Source organism: Nicotiana tomentosiformis, chromosome 8, assembly GCF_000390325.3.
Source record: "Nicotiana tomentosiformis chromosome 8, ASM39032v3, whole genome shotgun sequence".
In the NCBI taxonomy this organism is placed as follows: Eukaryota; Viridiplantae; Streptophyta; class Magnoliopsida; order Solanales; family Solanaceae; genus Nicotiana; species Nicotiana tomentosiformis.
Window position 1 is genome coordinate 128,384,048 of NC_090819.1, and position 20,957 is coordinate 128,405,004.

General features: G+C 37.0%; 1 protein-coding gene across 1 annotated transcript; it reads right to left on the reverse strand.

Moving 5' to 3' along the window:
- On the reverse strand, positions 1-20,690 carry LOC104117719 (LIM domain-containing protein WLIM2b-like). The gene is made up of 5 exons (XM_070182783.1): positions 20,427-20,690; positions 19,826-19,928; positions 19,710-19,729; positions 19,372-19,461; positions 1-393 (listed from the first exon to the last, which is right to left on the reverse strand). The coding sequence occupies exons 1-5, from the start codon at positions 20,559-20,561 to the stop codon at positions 124-126; spliced, it is 618 nt and encodes a 205-aa protein (XP_070038884.1). The 5' UTR covers positions 20,562-20,690; the 3' UTR covers positions 1-123.
- Positions 20,691-20,957: the final 267 nt, after the last annotated feature.

The window sequence follows — 20,957 nt, forward strand, 5'->3', positions numbered from 1 at the left end:
AGAGTGAAGGATAATTTGAAAATTAAATAAAAACATACGAAGATATTATGGAGCTTAAAAAAAAGGAAAAACAATTTTTGTCGAACGATGGATAAAAAATGTTGCAAACTAGGTATATCATTCTTATGACTGATCTTGTGTCTCCTCTGGTTTAATTGGTTCTTCAGCAGTAGTACTAGAGCCTTCTTGTTCATTGGTTTGACCTTCATTTTTCTTAATTGAAGCAGTTTTACTGAGATGGTTGTAGGAACCTTTTTCTTTGAATAATTGAGAGAAATGAGGTTTGCAGTAAAGTCTTCCATCAAATGCAGCATAAGATGATGTTGTAAGTTTGCAACCTCCATGTGCACATTTGAAACATAACTTGTGGTACATTTCACCATCCACTGTCACCTGCATGTGTTAATTTTTTGAATAAAAAGAATTTACTCGGAGGCGGATTCAAAATTTTAAGTAAGCAATTGGAGAGCCACTACTTCATCCATTACTACTATGGTCGAAGGTATGAAAAACAACAACAACAATAACATATCCAGTGTAATCACATATACTGGTTCTGGGGAAGGTAGTGTATAGGGGGGCAAATGGTTAAAATAAAACAGTTAATCACTCATATTATTCACTAAAAAGAGGTTGGATAATGAACTTTTTAAAAACGGGTCAAATATGGATAAGAACCATGCATATTATCCATTTAGAAAATGGATAACTAATTAATTTAACTTTACATTTGTAAAAACTCAAATTGGGGGTTCCTCAAGTTTGAGAGACTAGAAATTCTTCTAAAAGTGATCATATTCATGAAGCCATGGATAATATGGGTAAGTTTATCCGTTTTTTATCCATATTAAATATGTGTCGGGTCGAATAATTTATCCGTTTTTTCATTATCCGTTTTCGACTCGTCCCATATCTGACCTGACCCGCCCGTTTGCCACCCCTAGTATGTGTATATGCATACATTGCCCTTACCTTGTGGAAGTAGAAATGCAATTTTCAGTAAACCCTCGGCTCAAGGAAAGCACAAGCGCAACAGTAATAAAACTCATTTTTGAGGAAACAAAAAGTATTTGAGAAAAATAATAATATAAGGTTAATATCCTTGTAAAAGAATTAATCAACTAATTGAAATAAATATTTTCAATTACATACATAGTAAATTAAGAAATATTGCATGCTATTTTTGGATTGTGTTGTTAATTTAGCATAAACCTACGTGAGTTTAAATGTCTGCAATAGTTTATAAATAAAAAATAAGACTTAGGGTGTGTTTGAAATGACCGAAAATATTTTTCGAAAAATATTTTTTAATTTTTTAATGTTTGGTTAGCTTAAATGTTTCGGAACACATTTTCCTTGTGAACTCATTTTTCAAAACTCATTTTTAACCTTCTCCACTATTCTACATTCCCACCAACCCACACCACCCCCAAACCACCCTAACCCCAACCACACTCCCCCACCCCAACCTCACCCACCACTCACCCTAAATAAAACTATTATTATTAATGTTGTAGATAGAGTACTTATTTTTTTTTTAATAAAATGAATATATTCTTTTCGTGATTTAGTAAAAGTATTTTCTTTCATTTCAGTGAAACGCGTACTTTTTTTCCATGATGTATAAAAAGTATTTTCTTTCATTTTAACAAAACGAGTACTTTTTTTTTCATGATGTAGAAAAAGTATTTTCTTTTATTCAACAAAATGAAGTATTTTTGTTTTAATTATCGAACTCAAATTTCAATGTTATTCTTGTGTGAAAAAGTAAAGTAGCACATTAGTTCCTTTGAGTTTGTGTGAATTTTAAAAAGAATAATTAAATTCTTAAAGAAAATAGAGTTGGGGGAGGGGGAGAGGAAGGAGTACAAGAAATATGAGGATTTTGGGGAATGTGGGTCGGGGAGACTAGCATAAAAAAATATTTTCCTATACGTATTTTATATTCTTTAACTAAATACTAGTGTAACACCCCGTAAATTCGTCCGTGGATGTGTTAAATGAGTAGTAATGTTATATGTGAGGCTAACTCTCTACATTTGGGAATATTTATGATTCTCCCTACATCTCATTCTTTATGACTATTACGAATTCCTCATAAAGTAATTATACCTCAGTTCCATGAATGGTTGTAGAACTTCTATTCTCTAGATGGCATAGTTCATAATTCATTCAATATCTTATAAGCCTCAGTTATGACAGATCAGTTTATTATGAATACATGTCCCAATTTAATTCTATTCAACATTCCAATATCATGTAACTCAATATGATTCGGTATTTCAGTATCATGTATTGCAGTATGATTCTCATTTCTTGATTTGAAATCCTAGAATGTTGAACACATGTATTTGGGCTTAAGGCCACAGTTTATGCCTTATGCATCTTTGGGCTTGAGGCCGCAGTTTATGCTTTATGCATTTTTAGGCATGAGGCCGCAGTTATGTATATGTATACTTGGACTCGAGGCCAGAGTTTGTGCACATATATATATTAGGCCCGAGGCCGCACTTTAATATTCAGATAAATATGTGGTTCATCATTCAGAAGAGGGAGTATTCATATCCTTACTTCCTTATCAATTCTCAATTATCAGTTATCAGTTCAGTTTTAGTTTTAGTTTCAGTATTTACAGATCTTTCTTTCAGTTGTTTTACATACCAGTACAATTCAAATGTACTGACGTCCCTTTTCGCCTGGGGCCTGCATCTCGCGATGCAGGTAATAATTTACAAGTTGACGACTCTGCTTGCTAGGACATATCATATCAGTTATTGGTGAGCCCAGTCTTTCATGGAATTATCCCTCTCTTTTTCCAGTTTTTATACTATTTCAGTTAATAAGGTATATCGGGGAACTTGTCCCGATAAATAATTAGCATTTCAGTGTTCTTTAGAGGTTTCGTAGACTATAGCCCAGTCAGTCAGATATTAGTAGGCTTTTATGTGTTAGCCTTGTCGGCTACTCGTTTATACTTTAAGACTATTCAGTATCTTCTGCATTTATGATATTTTAGTCAGACTCTTTAGCAGATCAGCATGTTGCATGTTTATGTTCAGCTTACAGTTATACCACACATTGATCCAGCCATCTAGTTGGTTCGCTCAGTCACCACATGCAGTTAGGCACCGAATGTCGTGTTACGCCCATGCCATGGTTCGGGGCATGACAAAGCTTGGTATCAGTGCCTAGGTTCAGAGTCTTAGGGAGTCTATGAAGTCGTATCCAGTGGGGTCAGTTTTATGTGTGTGTGTGTGCACCACACGTGTAAACAGTCGACCACCAAGACATCTAGGATTATTTCATTTCTTTCATACTCTAGATCGTGCAGTTAGAGCTATGCTCTCAGGAATCCTTCTAACTCGTGCGAATTGCATATTTCAGAAAAATGCCTGCAAAAAGAAAGTACACCAAGAGGTCCTCAACTACTAACCAGGGGGCTACGACTAATGCTACTCAAGAGGAGGACACTCCGAGCGAGGGAGTTGCATCGGGCTCAGTCCCCAGTGCTTCAGACATGAATGTCATGGGAGCTATCCAGTTGTTCACCCAGATCATTGCTACTCATGCTCAAAGGCAGGGAGCAATTGTTGTTGATGAAACGGGTAGTTCCAGGTCTAGAGAATTCCTCAACATGAAACCTCCAGTTTTCACAGGGTCCAAAAAGGATGAGGATCCGCAAAACTTCATTGATGATGTTCAGAGGATATTTCGAGTGATGCATGCTACAGACACTGAGGCAGAAGAGCTTGTTGCGTACCAGCTGAAGGATGTTGCTAACACTTGGTACGAAACATGGGAAGAGTCCCAAGGGGAAGATGCGGCTCCTGCGACTTGGAATGAGTTTGTATATACGTTTCTTGAGCATTTTCTACCCATTAAGGTCTTGGAAGCTAAGGATTTAGAGTTTGAGAGACTCAAACAGAATGAGTACTACCTCAACTTAGTCTCTCTGGCCAAGTATTGTTACGCCTAGCATTATTACGATGATGTTATGCTCTGCAGTAATTTATTACGACGATGTTACGCTCCACAGTAATTTTTTACGACGATGTTACGATATGCAGTAATTTGTTACGACGATATTACACCATGTAATATTGTACGTTGAATTTGCCGTAAGATAATTGACATCAGTTCAAGGACAAGATTATTTGGAGATTATAAGTATTATGCAATTTCAAACAAATGATGAGTAAATTCGTGAAGGTGAAAGGGTAAACGAATCAAAGAAAACGAATTTCGTCAAAATTTGATAATTTAGGATAAAATATGATCTGAGCTATAATACCCGGTATTTATAGACTAGTGCCATACAAGGTACCACATGACCATGATAGTATGGTGTATAAGGTATATTAAAAGCGGGTAGTATTTTAAATAATTTGAGATAATTTTGTTAATTATTGGATAGTGGGATATTACCTAATTAATTAGGGAATTATTAGATAAGGATTTATTTCCACTACGTGGCAGCTCCCCTCCTTCAAATTAAGTGACTCATACACCTAGATTGAAAAGTGGCCAACTAAGGTGTTATACACAAGACACTTACGTCTAAAGTCATACATAGAAGTTTGGCATTTTTGGCTTCATTTGGCCTTAAGATATGCAAGTAAGTGATCTTATAGTGTTCTTCCTATTACAAAGATTGCAAAACAGATGTGAGAATATATGAAGGGAATTCATAACGTCTTCAACAATTCCTACAAAGATTCCAACGTTAGCAACCTCAATCCAATGAGACTTCCACAAGATTTCTTGAAACAAAAATTCCAACGAGATTTCTTAGCATCTTAAGCAACGTGAGATTTTACGATTCTAAGGGAATACGGTGCAACCTTTCTCAAGAATATTGTACGAATTTTTTCCTACTCCAGGTATGTTAAGGTTATCCTTTTTTTTCTTTTTGGTATGATCTATGTGACACGAATGAAACGAGCAAATGCACAAATTCCATAATTGACTCTATTCATAGAAGTATTAGAGATGCCTATGTTCTTGAATTCCCATATGTTTTATTATTATATCGTCTGTTCATGGGTCTCAGAAAATACGTAAATTGATAAAGTTTGTTTCATGATATTAATCAGAGGTATAATGGTGTTAAGACATTCTGAGAGATTTTATTGACGTACTTCTCATGCATTGCATTCATTTATACATGTACATTGACCCATGACCAGACGGCGTTATATACGCGTATATATATATATATATATATATATATATATATATATATATATATATATATATATATATATATATATATATGGGATATGGGAAAAGGTTACGACGTTATATACGCACCACCACCTGATCAACTGGTATACGTTGATGATTTGCCCACAGTGGCCGAAATGATATGATGGGATGCCCTCAGAGGCTTGATGATGTTATGAACGCATATACCTATGCATGGTATGGCATTTATATGCATATGCATGACATTATAAAAATGAAATGATTCACAAAGCTATGCAGGCGTACATGTCGAGTCTTTTACTCCATGTTTCTCTCATGTCTATTATTTACTAATTTTCATTCATTACATACTCGGTACATTATTTGTACTGATGTCCCTTTTGTTTGGGACGCTACGTTTTATGCCCACAGGTCCCGATAGACAGGTCAAGAGTCCTCCAAATAGGCTATCAGCTCAGCGAAAGATGTTGGTATGCTCCATTTGCTCCGGAGTTGCTATTTGGTCAGTATGATTAGGACATATATTGATTGGTATGGCGGGGATCTGTCCCGATCTTTATGATATTTATGTACTCTTAGAGGCTTGTAGACAGATGTCACGTATATGGATACTTGTACGGCCTTATCGGCCTATGTTTTAAGTATATAATGGATCACATTGGTCTTATAGGCTCGTATGTCTTATGTATAAGTTGGCATTTCATGTTGTATTCAACTTATCTCACGGCAGCCTCTCCGGCTCAGTTATCTATGATAGTATGATACAAAGAGATACGTTATGTTGGTACTCGGTTGGGTAAGGTATCGGGTGCCCGTCGCATCCCATCGATTTGGGTCATCACAAAAGTGGTATCAGAGCAGTTCTGTCCTAGGGAGTCTACAAGTTGTGTCTAGTAGAGTCTTGTTTATGGGTATGTTATGCACCACACTTATAAGTAGGAGGCTACAGGGCATTTAAGACTGTCACTCTTTCTTCTTACTCTAGATCGTGTGGTAGAGATCAGTTGAATAACTCAATTTTCTAAACTCTATCTTATTCATAATACGACAATGCCTACATCCAAAAAGACGGTTGTTAAGAGATATAGTTGTGGAAGAGTTGAGTCAGAGGAACTCGATTTTTCATGATGCTTATGATGAGTAAATGTGATGTTTTCAGCAGAACATGTGTGTAAGCTTCATGATAAGGAGCCTTAAGGTAAAAATGTCTACCCAAATGGTGAAAAGAAATGAGAGATTCAGGAGGTAGATATAAGTTTCAACAAGTAAAAGAAGCAAGGTGAAAAAGGGTATGAGTTACCCAACTAATGAATATTATCAATATGTATAATTCAGACTGAGGAATATAAGCCTTTTGAGTTACCTTCAACAATAACAGAGGTATGTACAATTGGCCGCACCGATCTCAGTTATGCCCTGTTGGAGCTAGCAGAAGTAGTATAAGAGAAGGCAAGATATCAGGATCTAGCTGGGGTTAGGGTAACCCAAAATGGTGAATGGATTATTTGCGTTAATTGACATTTCCGAAGGATATTGCAAACGTGCTAATAGATCTCTTGAGACACTCAGATGATGCCCTCTAGAATAGTACATCTAGATATGAATACTAGAATGTTCAAAGATAGATAGGCATTGGAATCCTGAAGGGATAAATATTACCTTAGTATGGCTCCCGTCCCTAGTAAAGAGAGAATGTTAGGCAACCTGAAGAGCCAATGGATGGAGCAAGGGGAGCTAAAAGCAAAATAATGTCTTGTTCGAGTTTTCAGAATAAAGTGATAGACATAAATATTAGCAGGGAAATAAGAAGAGAGATAATGAAGCATTATGAATAAGATATGATACATGGATGACAACATTAGATCAAAACGATGACAGTATTATAGAGTCTATAGTCAAGTGAAGAAAAAGACGAGAGATGACAAGCCTTGAGACAACAAAAGAATATAGGCCATAAAGTCATATCCTCATTTTGAAAAATAAGTTTGTGACTCTAACGCGACTACCAGAAGAAAAAGTTAGACCCCAGAGTAACAGAAATCAGTATAGACTGGTGAACAAGATAAACTAAACATGAATTAGAGACTGAGTGATTTGATAATAATTCGTATCGTGAGAATTTCAGATTTCGTTCCGGCGATAATAGAATGGACAATAGGAGGAGATTCATGAAAAATTCAGAGAATGGTTATTCAGGAAGACGCTTCTCTAAAGCAAGCAATGTGAGTAAAGTTAAGCTTAAGGGACTGTATGTGCCAGTTACACTAAGTGCTACCCTCGCGAGTGAGGAATTTCGTTATCCTTGGTATAGAAGGATTATCGCGAGACTAGTAAGGATCATCGATGATGTGAAAAGATGCCAAAGATGAGAAGGTAAAATATCTATACATAGATCATCGTAGCACTAAATCTTAGTGCTACCCTAAAGGGGGAATATGGTGTAATGTGGCATTAAGTCAGAATTAAGTCATTTTAGTAACTACAGAATGGTAAAGGGAGAATGCTATAAAAAATGAGAAAGGGATGAGATTGCACTCATTAAAATCCTACAGATATGCAACGATTCCAGGACATTATGCAAACATGACGTCAAGGAGAGGAAGTAAGGATTCATGCCCGAGATGTTATTAATAGATAAGGAGCCAGTGCGAGACGTAAGTTAAGTCAAAGAAAATAACCCAAGAAAGATTACGCAGAATATTAATATGGGAATGGACCAACGAGCAGTTAGTAGTTGATTCAGGAAGAGTCTAGTTATGGCTAGACAAGAGGTTATAGACAAATTAACAGATCGTGCAAGATAAATATAGTGAACCCCAACATAGTAATTCAGTCTCGCAGATACGACATCGTGATCCTTGAGATATATTCAGATAGGAGTTGGAGTAGTTAAAGGTAAATAAAATAGAGTCCCACTGGGAAGACAGTCAAAATATTAGTTCAGAAGCAACCCTACAAGCACAAGGGCGTAAAAATAAGTAACTACGGATAATTATAAGCGGGGTAGAGCATCAAAAATTCCGTCCAAGTATACGATGTGATAAGCTCGCAGCTTTATAAGAGTGAGAGGGTCCTCCCTAAGTACTACAATGAATGAGAAAATAAGAAAATGGCACCTACCGTGGCTAATGAACTGGGAAGTAAAAACCAAAAGTAGGATTCGAGATCATATGAGTTGCACAAAAACTTCGGCATACATGGGAACTAAGATAAGCTAAGTATGCATGCAACAAGGCGGCAGAAAAGACCAGGAAAAGAAATTGCTTACATTTAAAGAAAGCTGAGAAGGAACAAAAGGAATTATTCGATCGATAATCCAGAGTTAGTTACATTATGATTGCACTCAAGATTTCAAATTATTATTCATGCAGCATATATGTTGACAATCATACAGCCGTGGAAAACTCTGGTATAAGTTAAAAGAAAGAATTGAGCCCAGATCATAGACAAAGGATTGAATTATTAGAAGATTGTATCATGGATATTCCACAGCGCCCATAAAAGGCTAAAGTAATCACTAATACCAGGAGTCGCAGATCGAAAGATAGCTTAAGCCTACATAAAGGCTGATCATAAAGAATAGGAAACTAAAGAGATACGTCAACCAAGTAAATCACGAGTCTGATTATTGGACCCAGAAAATTATAGAAATCATGATTGAGGACACTGCAGAATCACTCTTAATATCAGAGGTACAAGAGAGATAGTACAACAACCATATTCTATAGCGGCTCTACGATAAATCCAATTAGAAAAGTACCAGCCTCATAAGAAGTCAGTATGAAGCTCCCACCGGATTGTGTATGCACCAGAGGTGCAAGTATTATAATAAAGCTTCAAATTGTGGATGTGAATTATACATGTGTGAAAGCAAGGTCATGAAAGAGATAGAAGATACGATGCAAGATTTTAAGGTAGTAAGGTAAAGGTGAACAACATACGAAATACTCAAATGCAGAAGGTTATGAATAGTCCATACTTCGGATAAAAGGCTAAAAGCACGGAGATTCAGTATCCAAGAATAATAGTGGCATCGTCAGTAGCATATCTTCTAGCCTATGGTTTCTAGGTACCGAGAGATCTAGCCAAGAGAGTAAAGAAGAGTTAGAGACGATGTGATATCTCGCTTGATGTTCCAGAATACCATAAGGAAATCTATGGTGCAAGAAAGTTGAAGGAAGGTTGCGAATAGTATAAATAGATACGTATAGGTTGCAAGCTAAAGTATAGTAAAGTGACAAAGTTTTATGACAAGAGTAAGGATGAGAAAGGGCGAGTGAGAAGGTGACGAGAATGGATAAGTCCTCTGGATTAAGCCTAGTGAAAAAAAGAGAGATGATGGTTTCTCTAAGTTATAGAAAGCTCAGTATAGCGTGAATGAACTCAAAGTAGTCTAAGACTAGTAGCATTTAGAAAATATGGAATGTTGCCCTGATAGTAGAATGAGGGTGTGATTGCGATAGATAAAGGATGACGTTTGGGCCTTCGATTGAGTAATGACTTGAAGAGGATTTCATGAATTGTATGGGTAGCCAGGTAAGGTGAATCGCATTGGGATACTATAAAGTACGGTTATTGAAGTATAGTATCACCCCTAGGTGGATCAATCTAATTACTCTAGATGTCCCCGATGAGACGTGAGCCCTAGCGGCAGTGTTACATAAGAGGTCAAGTTATCAGTGGTAGATGATGGGTCAACATTAAGGTGAATCAACAATAGATGGATAAAAGTTCAACAGTATAAGATGAGATCAGGCCGTCATACTTAAGATGAATAGTAATGAGGAAGCATTAAAAGACTTAGATTTATATATATGGGATAAACAATGAGAGTAACCTGGAGTTTGGTAGCAGACCTCAGTAACAATGGGGGACCTACTTAGATGTAGTAAAGCCATAGACGCCCAGAAGGACAGCTTGTCATAATTTTATATATTTTCACAAAATGAGGCCTATAGATTGGCTAAAAGCTGGAGGAAAAAGGATAGAAGAGTCGCATAGGCGCAGTACAAGGATAAAGTCATACATGATATAAGGTAGCAATAGTTACGAGATTGGAAGGATTCCGACCACATGTCGTGGTATGAGAAAGAGGCCTAGAGGGGGAATGCCTTGGCCTTTGGATTTATTCACAGAACAATTGCCTAGATGGAAAGGAGAGAATACTAAAGTATTCGGAAGACACAGGATATCAAAATGATAAGTGCATCAGTCAACATTCGAGGATGAATGTTCTAAAGGGGGAATGATATTACGATCTGCAGTAATTTATTATGACGATGTTACGCTCCGCAGTAATATCTTACGACGATGTTACGCTCCGCAGTAATTTGTTACGACGATGTTACACCCTGTAGTATTGTACGTTAAATTTGTCGTAAGATAATTGACATCAGTTCAAGGACAAGATTATTTGGAGATTATAAGTATTATGTAATTTCAAACAAATGATGAGTAAATTCGTGAAGGTGAAAGGGTAAACGAATCAAAGAAAATGAATTTCGTCGAAATTTGATAATTTGGGATAAAATATGATCCGGGCTATAATACCCGATATTTATGGACTAATTTCATACAAGATACCACATGACCATGATAATATAGTATATAAGGTATGTTAAAAGCGGGTAGTATTTTAAGTAATTTGAGATAATTAATTAATTATTGGATAGTGGGATATTACCTAATTAATTAGGGAATTGTTGGATAAGGATTTATTTCCACTACGTGGCAGCCCCCCTCCTTCAAATTAAGTGACTAATACACCTAGATTGAAAAGTGGCCAACTAAGGTGTTATACACAATACACTTATGTGTAAAGTCATACATAGAAGTTTGGCATTTTTGGCTTCATTTGGCTTTGAGATATGCAAGTAAGTGATCTTATAGTGTTTTTCCTATTACAAAGATTGCAAAACAGATGTGAGAATATATGAAGGGAATTCATAACGTCTTCAACAATTCCTACAAAGATTCCAACATTAGCAACCTCAATCCAATGAGACTTCCACAAGATTTGTTGAAACAAAAATTCCAACGAGATTTCTTAGCATCTTAAGCAACATGAGATTTAGCGATTCTAAGGGAGTACAGTGCAACCTTTCTCAAGAATATCATACAAATTTTTCCCTACTCCAGGTATGTTAAGGCTATCCCTTCTTTCTTTTTGGTATGATCTATACACACGAACGAAACGAGCAAATGCACAAATTCCATAAATGACTCTATTCATAGAAGTATTAGAGATGCTTATGTTCTTGAATTCCCATATGTCTTATTATTTTATCGTCTATTCATGGGTCTCAGAAAATACGTAAGTTGATAAAGTTTGTTTCATGATATTAATCAGAGGTATAATGATGTTATGACGTTCCGATAGATTTTATTGACGTACTTCTCATGCATTGCATTCATTTATACATGTACATTGACCCATGACCACACGGCATTATATACGCGTATATATATATATATATATATGAGATATGGGAAAAGGTTACGGTGTTATATACGCACCACCACCTGATCAGCTGATATACGTTGATGATTTGCCCACAGTGGCCGAAATGATATGATGGAATGCCCTCAGAGGCTTGATGATGTTATGAACGCATATACCTATGCATGGTATGACTTTTATATGCATATGCATGATATTATAAAAATGAAATGATCCACAGAGCTATGCAGTCGTACATGTCGAGTCTTTTACTCCATGTTTCTCTCATGTCTATTATTTACTGATTTTCATTCATTACATACTCGGTACATTATTTGTACTGACATCTCTTTTGTCTCGGACACTACGTTTCATGCCCGCAGGTCCCGATAAACAGGTCGAGAGTCCTCCATATAGGCTATCAGCTCAGCGGAAGATGTTGGTATGCTCCATTTGCTCCGGAGTTGCTATTTGGTCAGTATGATTAGGACATATGTTGATTGGTATGGCGGGGCTCTGTCCCGATATTTATGATATTTATGTACTCTTAGAGGCTTGTAGACAGATGTCACGTATATGGATACTTGTACGGCCTTGTCTGCCTATGTTTTAAGTATATAATGGATCACATTGGTCTTATAGGCTCGTATGTCTTATGTATAAGTTGGTATTTCATGTTGTATTCAACTTATCTCACAGCAGCCTCTCTGGCTCAGTTATCTATGATAGTATGATACGAAAAGATATGTTATGTTGGTACTCGATTGAGTAAGGTACCGGGTGCCCGTCGCGGCTCATCGGTTTGGGTCGTGACAAGTATGCTCCGGAAATGGTATGTGATATGAGGTCCAGAGTTAGGCGGTTTGTGTTGGGGCTTTCAGATGATTTGTTTGCTGATATTAATATAGCTGCTCAGAACAATTCCATGACCATTACTAAGATAATTGCCTTTGTTCAAGGGAACGAAGACAGGTTGAAGGAAGAAGAGCGGCTACAAAGAGAGAAGGACAGGGAATTCAATAAGAGAGCTATGTTTGTAGGAAATTTTAGCCATGGGGGATCTCAAGCAGGTGGCAATCACCAGTTCTTCACGAAATCAAAATCAGGACCCGCTCCATCTTCAGCTAGTGCACCAATTCAGAGGTCCATGTTTAACAAGAAAAACCATAATTTCAGAGCAGCATGCTCACAATCAGAGGCTGGTGTGGACTATAGAGTCCCTGGTTTACCTGTTTGCAACACGTATGGTAAGAGGCACCCATGGTGTGTCGATCAGGTACAGATGGTTGCTTTGGGTGTGGTCAGCAAGCCCACTTCTTGAGGGATTGTCCATCAGCAAGGCAGAATAATGGAGGCAAAGTAGCTCAGTCCACTAATTCAGCAACCCCTCAGAACTCTCAGGCCCAACAAGGGCGTGGTGTAGGAAAGTCCGATAATACGGGCGGTGGTCGGAACCTCTTGTATGCGCTGGCAGGTCGTTAGGATACAGAGGCTCATGGAGATGTTGTCACAGGTATGCTAACAGTCTTCACCTTTGATGTTTACGCTCTTATGGATCCGATATCTTATGTAACCCCATATATTGCTAAGAAATTTGGGATATAACCAGAAAAATTATGTGAACCCTTTGAAGTGTCCACTCCAATTGGAGAATCAGTTATAGCTAGACGTATCTATAATGGATGTCCAGTCAAAGTGTATCATCGCCTTACTGTAGCAGACTTAGTAGAATTAGAGATGGTAGACTTCGATGTAATCATGGGCATGTATTGTTTAGAGTCATGTTACGCCACAGTGGGTTGTAGAACCAAAATAGTAAGTTTCGAAATTTCCCGGTAAACCAGTCTTAGAATGGAAGGGTGATGCAAGCACCTTGGGATAGGTTTATTTCCTACCTTAAAGCCAAAAAGATGATTTTTACACGGTATATCTATCACCTGGTTCGATTTAGGGATGCAAATGCTCAAATTCCCACTCTCCAGTCAGTACCAATTGTAATTGAGTTCCCAGAAGTATTTCCCGAAGATCTTCCTATAGTCCCTCCCGATAGAGAGATTGACTTTGTAATTGATCTACTCCCCGGCACTGAGCCGATATCTATTCCGCCTTATAGAATGGCTCTAGCATAGTTGAAAGAGCTAAAAGTCCAGTTGAAAGATCTTCTAGATAAGGGATTTATAAGGCCAAGTGTCTCACATTGGGGCGTACCGGTCTTGTTTGTTCGAAAGGAGGATGCGTCTTTGCGTATGTGCATTGACTATCATCAGTTGAATAAAGTCACCATCAAGAACAAGTACCCTCTTCCTAGAATAGATGATTTATTCGATCAACTTCAGGGTGCCCAGTGTTAGTCCAAGATTTACCTCATATAGGGGTACCATTAGTTGAAGGTTAAGGAAGTTGATGTTCCAAAAAAAACTTTCAAGACTCGTTATAGGCATTTCGAATTTTTGGTAATGTCGTTTGGTTTAACGAATGCACCAGTAACTTTCATGGACCTTATGAATACGGTCTTCAAACCTTATCTTGATTTGTTCGCTATTGTGTTTATTGATGATATCTTGATTTATTCCCATAGCAAGACTGACCATGCAAAATATCTCAAAATTGTGTTTCAGACACTACATGATCACAAGCTATATACAAAATTTTCTAAGTGTGAATTTTGGTTGAAATCAGTAGCGTTTTTGGGCCATGTCATCTCAGGCGAAGGCGTGAAGGTGGACATTCAGAAAATAGAGGCAGTGAAGAATTGGCCTAGACCCACTTCAGTATCCGATATAAGAAGTTTCTTAGGTCTAGCAGGCTATTACAGGCGTTTCGTAGAAGGAGTTTCCTCTATCTCGTCCCCTTTGACTAGATTGACTCAGAAAAAGGTCAAGTTTTAGTGGTCGTACACTTGCGAGAAAAGTTTTGAGGAGTTAAAGAAGAGGTTGACTTTAGCGCCAGTTTTGACACAACCAGAAGGAACTGAATGGTTTGTTGTTTATTATGACACTCCAGGGGTTGTTCATGGGTGTGTGTTAATGCAGCATGGTAAAGTCATAGCCTACGCATCGATACAACTCAAGGCTCATGAGAAGAATTATTCGAATCATGATCTTAAGTTAGTAGTTGTGGTATTTGCTCTTAAGATATGGCGCCATTATTTGTATGGGGTGCATGTTGACATTTTCACAGATCACTAGAGTCTCTAGTACATCTTCAACCAAAGATAATTGAATCTACGTCAGAGAAGGTGGCTAGAATTGCTCAAAGATTATGATGTTGATATCCTCTATCATCTGGGGAAAGCAAATGTTGTAGTCGATGCTCTCAGTCGGCGTTCTATGGGAAGCTTAGCTCATGTTGAAGCAGAGAAGCGAACTATGACGGAGGATGTCCACCGCTTAACAAGTCTAGGAGTTTGACTTTTGGACTTCAAAGATGGTGGTAGTGTTCTTCAAAATAGGGTTGAATCCTTCTTAGTAGCCGAAGTGAAGGAGAAGTAGTTTAGTGATCCCTACTTATTGCAGCTGAATGAGGGGATTCAAAAACACAAGACTACGACTTTTTAACAAGGGGGAGATGATGGTACTTTTAGGTACAAAACAGACTATGCATTCCAAACGTAGATGGGATCAGAGAGTGGATTATGTCAGAAGCCCACAATTCCAAGTATTCTATTCACTCAGGTTCCACAAAGTTGTATCATGATCTTAAGGAGATTTATTAGTGGAACGATATGAAAATAAACGTAGCACATTTTGTGGCTAAGTGTCCAAATTGTCAGCAGGTGAAAGCCGAACACCAGAGACCTTGTGGTTTGGCTCAGAGTATAAAAATTCCCATTTGGAAATGGGAGATAATAAATATGGACTTTATAACAGGTCTACCTCGCTCGTTTCTGAAGCATGATTCAATTTGAGTGATTGTAGACCGACTTACTAAGTCAGCTCACTTCTTGCCCATGAAGACTACAGATTCAACAGAGGATTATGCTAAGTTTTATATCCAGGAAATTGTCCGATTGCATGGGACTCATTTGTCCATCATCTCAGATCATGGTTCTCAGTTCACAACGAACTTTTGGAAATCCTTTTAAAAAGGATTGGGCACAAGAATGAACCCCGACACATCATTTCATCCTCATACAGATGGCTAGGTAGAACGCACCATTCAGACTCTTGCGGATATATTGAAGGCATGTGTTATCAATTTTAAAGGTAATTGGAAAGATCATCTACCCCTCATTAAGTTTGCTTATAATAACAGCTACCATTCTAGTATCAAGATGGCACCGTACGAAGGTCTGTGTGGGCGAAGGTGTAGATCACCAATTGGTTGGTTAGAATTTGGCGAATCAGAGTTGTTAGGACCCGATTTGGTCTATCAATCTATGGAGAAAGTAAACTTGGTTCAGGAGCATTTGAAGACGGCTCAAAGTCTCCAAAAGTTCTATTCGTACGTGCGGCGTAGAGACTTAGAGTTCCAAGTTGATGATTGGGTGTTTCTTAAAGTTTCGCATATGAAAGGCGTTATGAGATTTGGGAAGAAGGGGAAGCTTAGTCCCCGCTATATTGGTCCATATAGAATCTTGCGAAGGATCGGGCAGGTGTCTTATGAGTTAGAATTGCCACAAGAATTAGCTACTGTACACCCAGTGTTTCATGTGTTTATGTTAAAGAAATTCATGGGAGACTCGTCTCTTGTGGTTCTTACGGAGATTATAGGGGTTAAAGATAGCATGACTTATGAAGAAATTTAAGTGGCTATTCTTGATCGTCAAATCCGCAAGCTCAGAACTAAGGAAATTGCTTCAGTGAAAGTGCGTTGGAGGAATCAAAAGGTTGAATAGGCTACGTCGGAAGCTGAAGAGGACATGAAGTCCAGATATCCCCATCTCTTTGAAGAGCAAACGAAAAATGTAGAAGGTAATTAACCTTTCCATTTAGACCATATATTATAATCTCCATGTCTTTCAGTATTCAGTCAACTCAGTATTCAATCAGTTCAGTAGTCATTCAATTTAGTGTCTCAGCAATTCAATTCACTAATCTTGTATTTATTCAGTTTAGTATGTATATGTTCATGATAGTTCAGTGTTCATATATTTCCATCAAACCCGTTTAAGGTCCAGAGTTAGTCGTGGTTACAGTTAGGACAATCATTCGAGGACGAATGATCCCAATGAATAGATAATGTAACACTCTGTAAATTCGGCTTAGGTGTGGGCATGTTAAATGAGTAGTAATATTATATTTTAGACATGTGAAGTTCTATCGGGATGAGTATGGGTGGAAAAATTTGTTTTAAAATCAAGATGGAGAGTGAGGTGTATAAGATTCGATAAAATCAACTAAGTTTATGAAATGTCTGTATTCCAGCATAATTTCGTGAAAATATGTAAGGAATTTGGGAATACTCAAAATATGGAAGTTGTAGCCATTTGAAATAGCTTTCCAACGATATATTGTGGAGCCCAAACGAATCTCTGCGCAAACTGTTATATGTATTTTACTGGATAATGCACAGTATACACGCCTAAGTGCGCGCCCGGATGCTCCCGTGCGCGGCCTCACACTTGTGGCAGTGCTACTGCCCTGCTGCGGGTTTAGGTGCGCGGGAGCGCACCCAGGGGTCATTTTAAAAGCCCAACTTCTTCCCCCACACCCCAAAAAATAAAAACTTGCTCTAGAAAGTGAAGCTCTCGAGAACCTAACCTCTCCCAAGGTCCCTCCACCATCCAGGGTGAGTTCTAATGGTGATTATAAGTTAGTTTCAATTCTTCAACATCTTATTAACATGGATAAACCCTTCAAATCATTAGATATTCAATTGGGACATCATTGTTGAGAAAAGAAACTCTAGGACTCGAATTCAAGAGAATTGAACGTCAAAAAGTAATATATTCACCCTCTACTTGATTATAATATTGGATTAATGATTATAGACTCTAGTTCATGAGAAATGAGTTGATGGGTTTGACAGAAAAGCATGAACAATTATAGGTTTGGGTTGTTGATTGTTGATTATTGATTAAGGGTGTTGTTTATCTTATGAGTGATGTAGAATGATGTTGATTATAACCATTTGAAATTTTATAATTTATCTAGGAGCAAGAGAATAAGTTATTGGGTATAAAAACACCATTAATAAGGGTTATGAAGCTTTATACCTACCAAGTGTTTGATAAAATGCCCAAGTGACCAAAATATGAGTATTATTGCTAATATTGAATCCCTTTGACTTGTATTACTATAGATTAAAGTTAAAAGGGTTGACAAACATTGTATTACGCTCAAGAGCAGGAAATTAAGGTATGTGAAGCTAACTCTCTACGTTTGGGAATGTTTATGATTCTCCCTACGTCACTTTATTTATGACTATTATGAATTCTTCATAAAGTAATTATGCATCAGTTATATGAATGGTTGTAGAACTTTTATTCTCTAGATGGCATAGTTCATAATTCATTCAATATCTTATAAGCCTCAGTTATGACAAATCAGTTTATTTTGAATACACATTCAAGTCTAGTTCTATTCAACATTGCAGAATCATGTAACTCAATATGATTCAATATTTCAGTATCATGTATTGCAGTATGATTCTCATTTCCTGATTTTAAATCCCTGAAGGTTGAACACCTGTATTTGGGTCTTAGGCCGCAGTTTATACTTTATGCATCTTTGGGCCTGAGGCCGCAGTTTATGCTTTATGCATTTTTAGGCCCGAGGCCACAATTATGTATACGTATACTTGGGTCCGAGGCCGCAATTTGTGCACATATATGTATTGGGCCAGAGGCCGCAGTTTAATATTCAGATAAAAATGTGGTTCATCATTCAGAAGAGGGAGTATTCATATCCTTACTTCCTTATCAATTCTCAGTTATCAGTTACAGTTCAGTTTCAGTTCAGTTTCAGTTATTTTACATACTAGTACAATTCAAATGTACCGACGTCCCTTTTTGCCCGGGGCCTATATCTCGCGATGCATGTAACGATTTACAGGTTGACGACTCTGCTTGCTAGGGTATTTCGTATCAGCTATTTGTGAGCCCTAGTTTTTCGGGGCATTATCCCTTTTTTCCAGTCTTTATAGTATTTCAGTTAATAAAGTATATCGGGAACCTTGTCCCGGTAAATAGTTAGCATTTCAGTATTCTTTAGAGGTTTCGTAGACTATAGCCCAGTCAGTCAGATATTAGGAGGCTTTTATGTGTTAGCCTTGTCGGCTACTCGTTTATACTCGCAGTCTTTTCAGTATTTTCCATATTTATGATATTTTAGTTAAACTCTTTAGCATATCAGCATGTTGCATGTTTATATCCAGCTTACAATTATACCACATGTTGATCCAGCCATCCAGTTGGTTCGCTCGGTCACCACATGCAGTTAGGCACCGTGTGCCGTGTTACGCCCAGGCCATGATTCGGGGTGTGACAACTAGAAAATATTTTTCGAAAAATATTTTTCACTCACCAACCAAACAAGGAAAAATAAATGATAAAATCACTCATTTTTCAAGAAAACATTTTGCTTCGTACCAAACACACCCTTAATATAGAACTTGAAGTAACGAATAACGTAGGTGTATATATATCATAAGTGATACTTAAGATTTTGATCCTGAATCCTATTAGCAACCCACTTATGTATATATCAAACTCTGATTCTTGAATTAAAAGAACTGCATATTTATTGACACTAGTTAGTTCGAAATTGGGATAAAAAATTACTAACCTTTTCTAACGGGTAAACAGTCTTTTTACATGCGGCACATTTATCTTGAGTACCAGAAAAGAGAGCCGAAACTTTGCTAGGGCTTCTGTTCTGCAATAACAAAGGTATACAAGATTAATTTAATTAATGAACAAGATTAGTCACATAAAAATAATAGTGAGAAAAATGAGTAGAATTTGTCAAATAAATTTCATTTTGCCCTAATAATGTACAAACATTAAAGGGCGTGGTACATGAAACATGACATATGATTAATAATCTTGTATATATTTGAGATGAATTTGCTAATGCTACCCGTATAAAAAACATTAGCGCGTGTAAATATATATGATACATACCAGTTCATTTTGCTTCCCCACTGCTCAAGAAATAAGGAAAATAAACAGAATTAGGTTAGGAAATTAATGAATATTTTTTTTGGCCTTTTTGAAATGATTTAATTAAAAAGACTAACAAGATGTAGAATGCTTCAAGGAGGCGCCTCCTTTCTCCTTGAGGATTTGTTCAAAATGAGGCTTGCAATATAAAACTCCATCTAGGGTGGAATAATTGCTCAACTGTAATCCCAAAAAATTAAACATAAATGTATTATAAGAAGCTTAAATTTGACATAATAAAATCATTAGGAACTACATATAAGACGAAAGACTCCATTAAAAAAATAAAAGATACACGTTGTATTTTCAAAAAAAATTACGTAAGTAAGGGAGCGTCCCCCGCCTTAGGGAGAAGTTTCTAAACGAGCAGTGGTGGACGAAGCGAAAGCACCATGTTGACCTCGAAAACATAATAGTTCCTCCCTAATGTTCGTCCACAGAAAGTGAGTCAGGGCCTAAGATCATCCCAAAGGCGTAGTCACAACAAGTGAATATTTCTCTACTACCCCTTGTTAGTCCCGAAAGACGGAGGAGACTAGAATTGTTTTCATTTCTCGTTCTTTATTGATCTATATACGTTACCGGTTTAAATTATTTCAATTTGGTACAAGTATATAGTAGTGTCATTATTGTAAATGAAAATACATAAGACATAAAAAAAAAAAAACAATATCTTACTGCAAGCTTTCCGTTGCAATGATTGCACCTAAAACATGTATTATGATAAACAACACCATTTGTAGATATCATCTCTGCAATATAAACAGTTTTTTCACAAGCTTTACATTTCTGTTGGCTTCCTGAAAAAGCCATTTTGCTTTTTGATTATTATTTCAAGTCTAACTGGGAATTGAGATTTGAAATCCTTTTCATTCGAAAATCAATAGCAAGGATTTCAATCTCTAAATTCCCAAAGTTATAACAATAGAAAACAAACAAAAAATATGAGTAACATGGTTTGCTATTTCTTTCTACTAACTAGAACAAACTCCATAGAACGAGTGGAGAAGCAAATTTTTTGCTAACGCTAAAGCCACGTAATGAAAAAGTAGTTAATTCAGTTGGCAGCTAAAAAATGAAATTGAAATAAATAAATAGATCATTTTAAAGAAAATTTAAAAAGATAATAAAAGGGAATGAAAAAGGGTAGGGAAAAGGAAACTTATTACTAATATAGACCGGAAATTAGAGTAAATGTTATAGGGATAT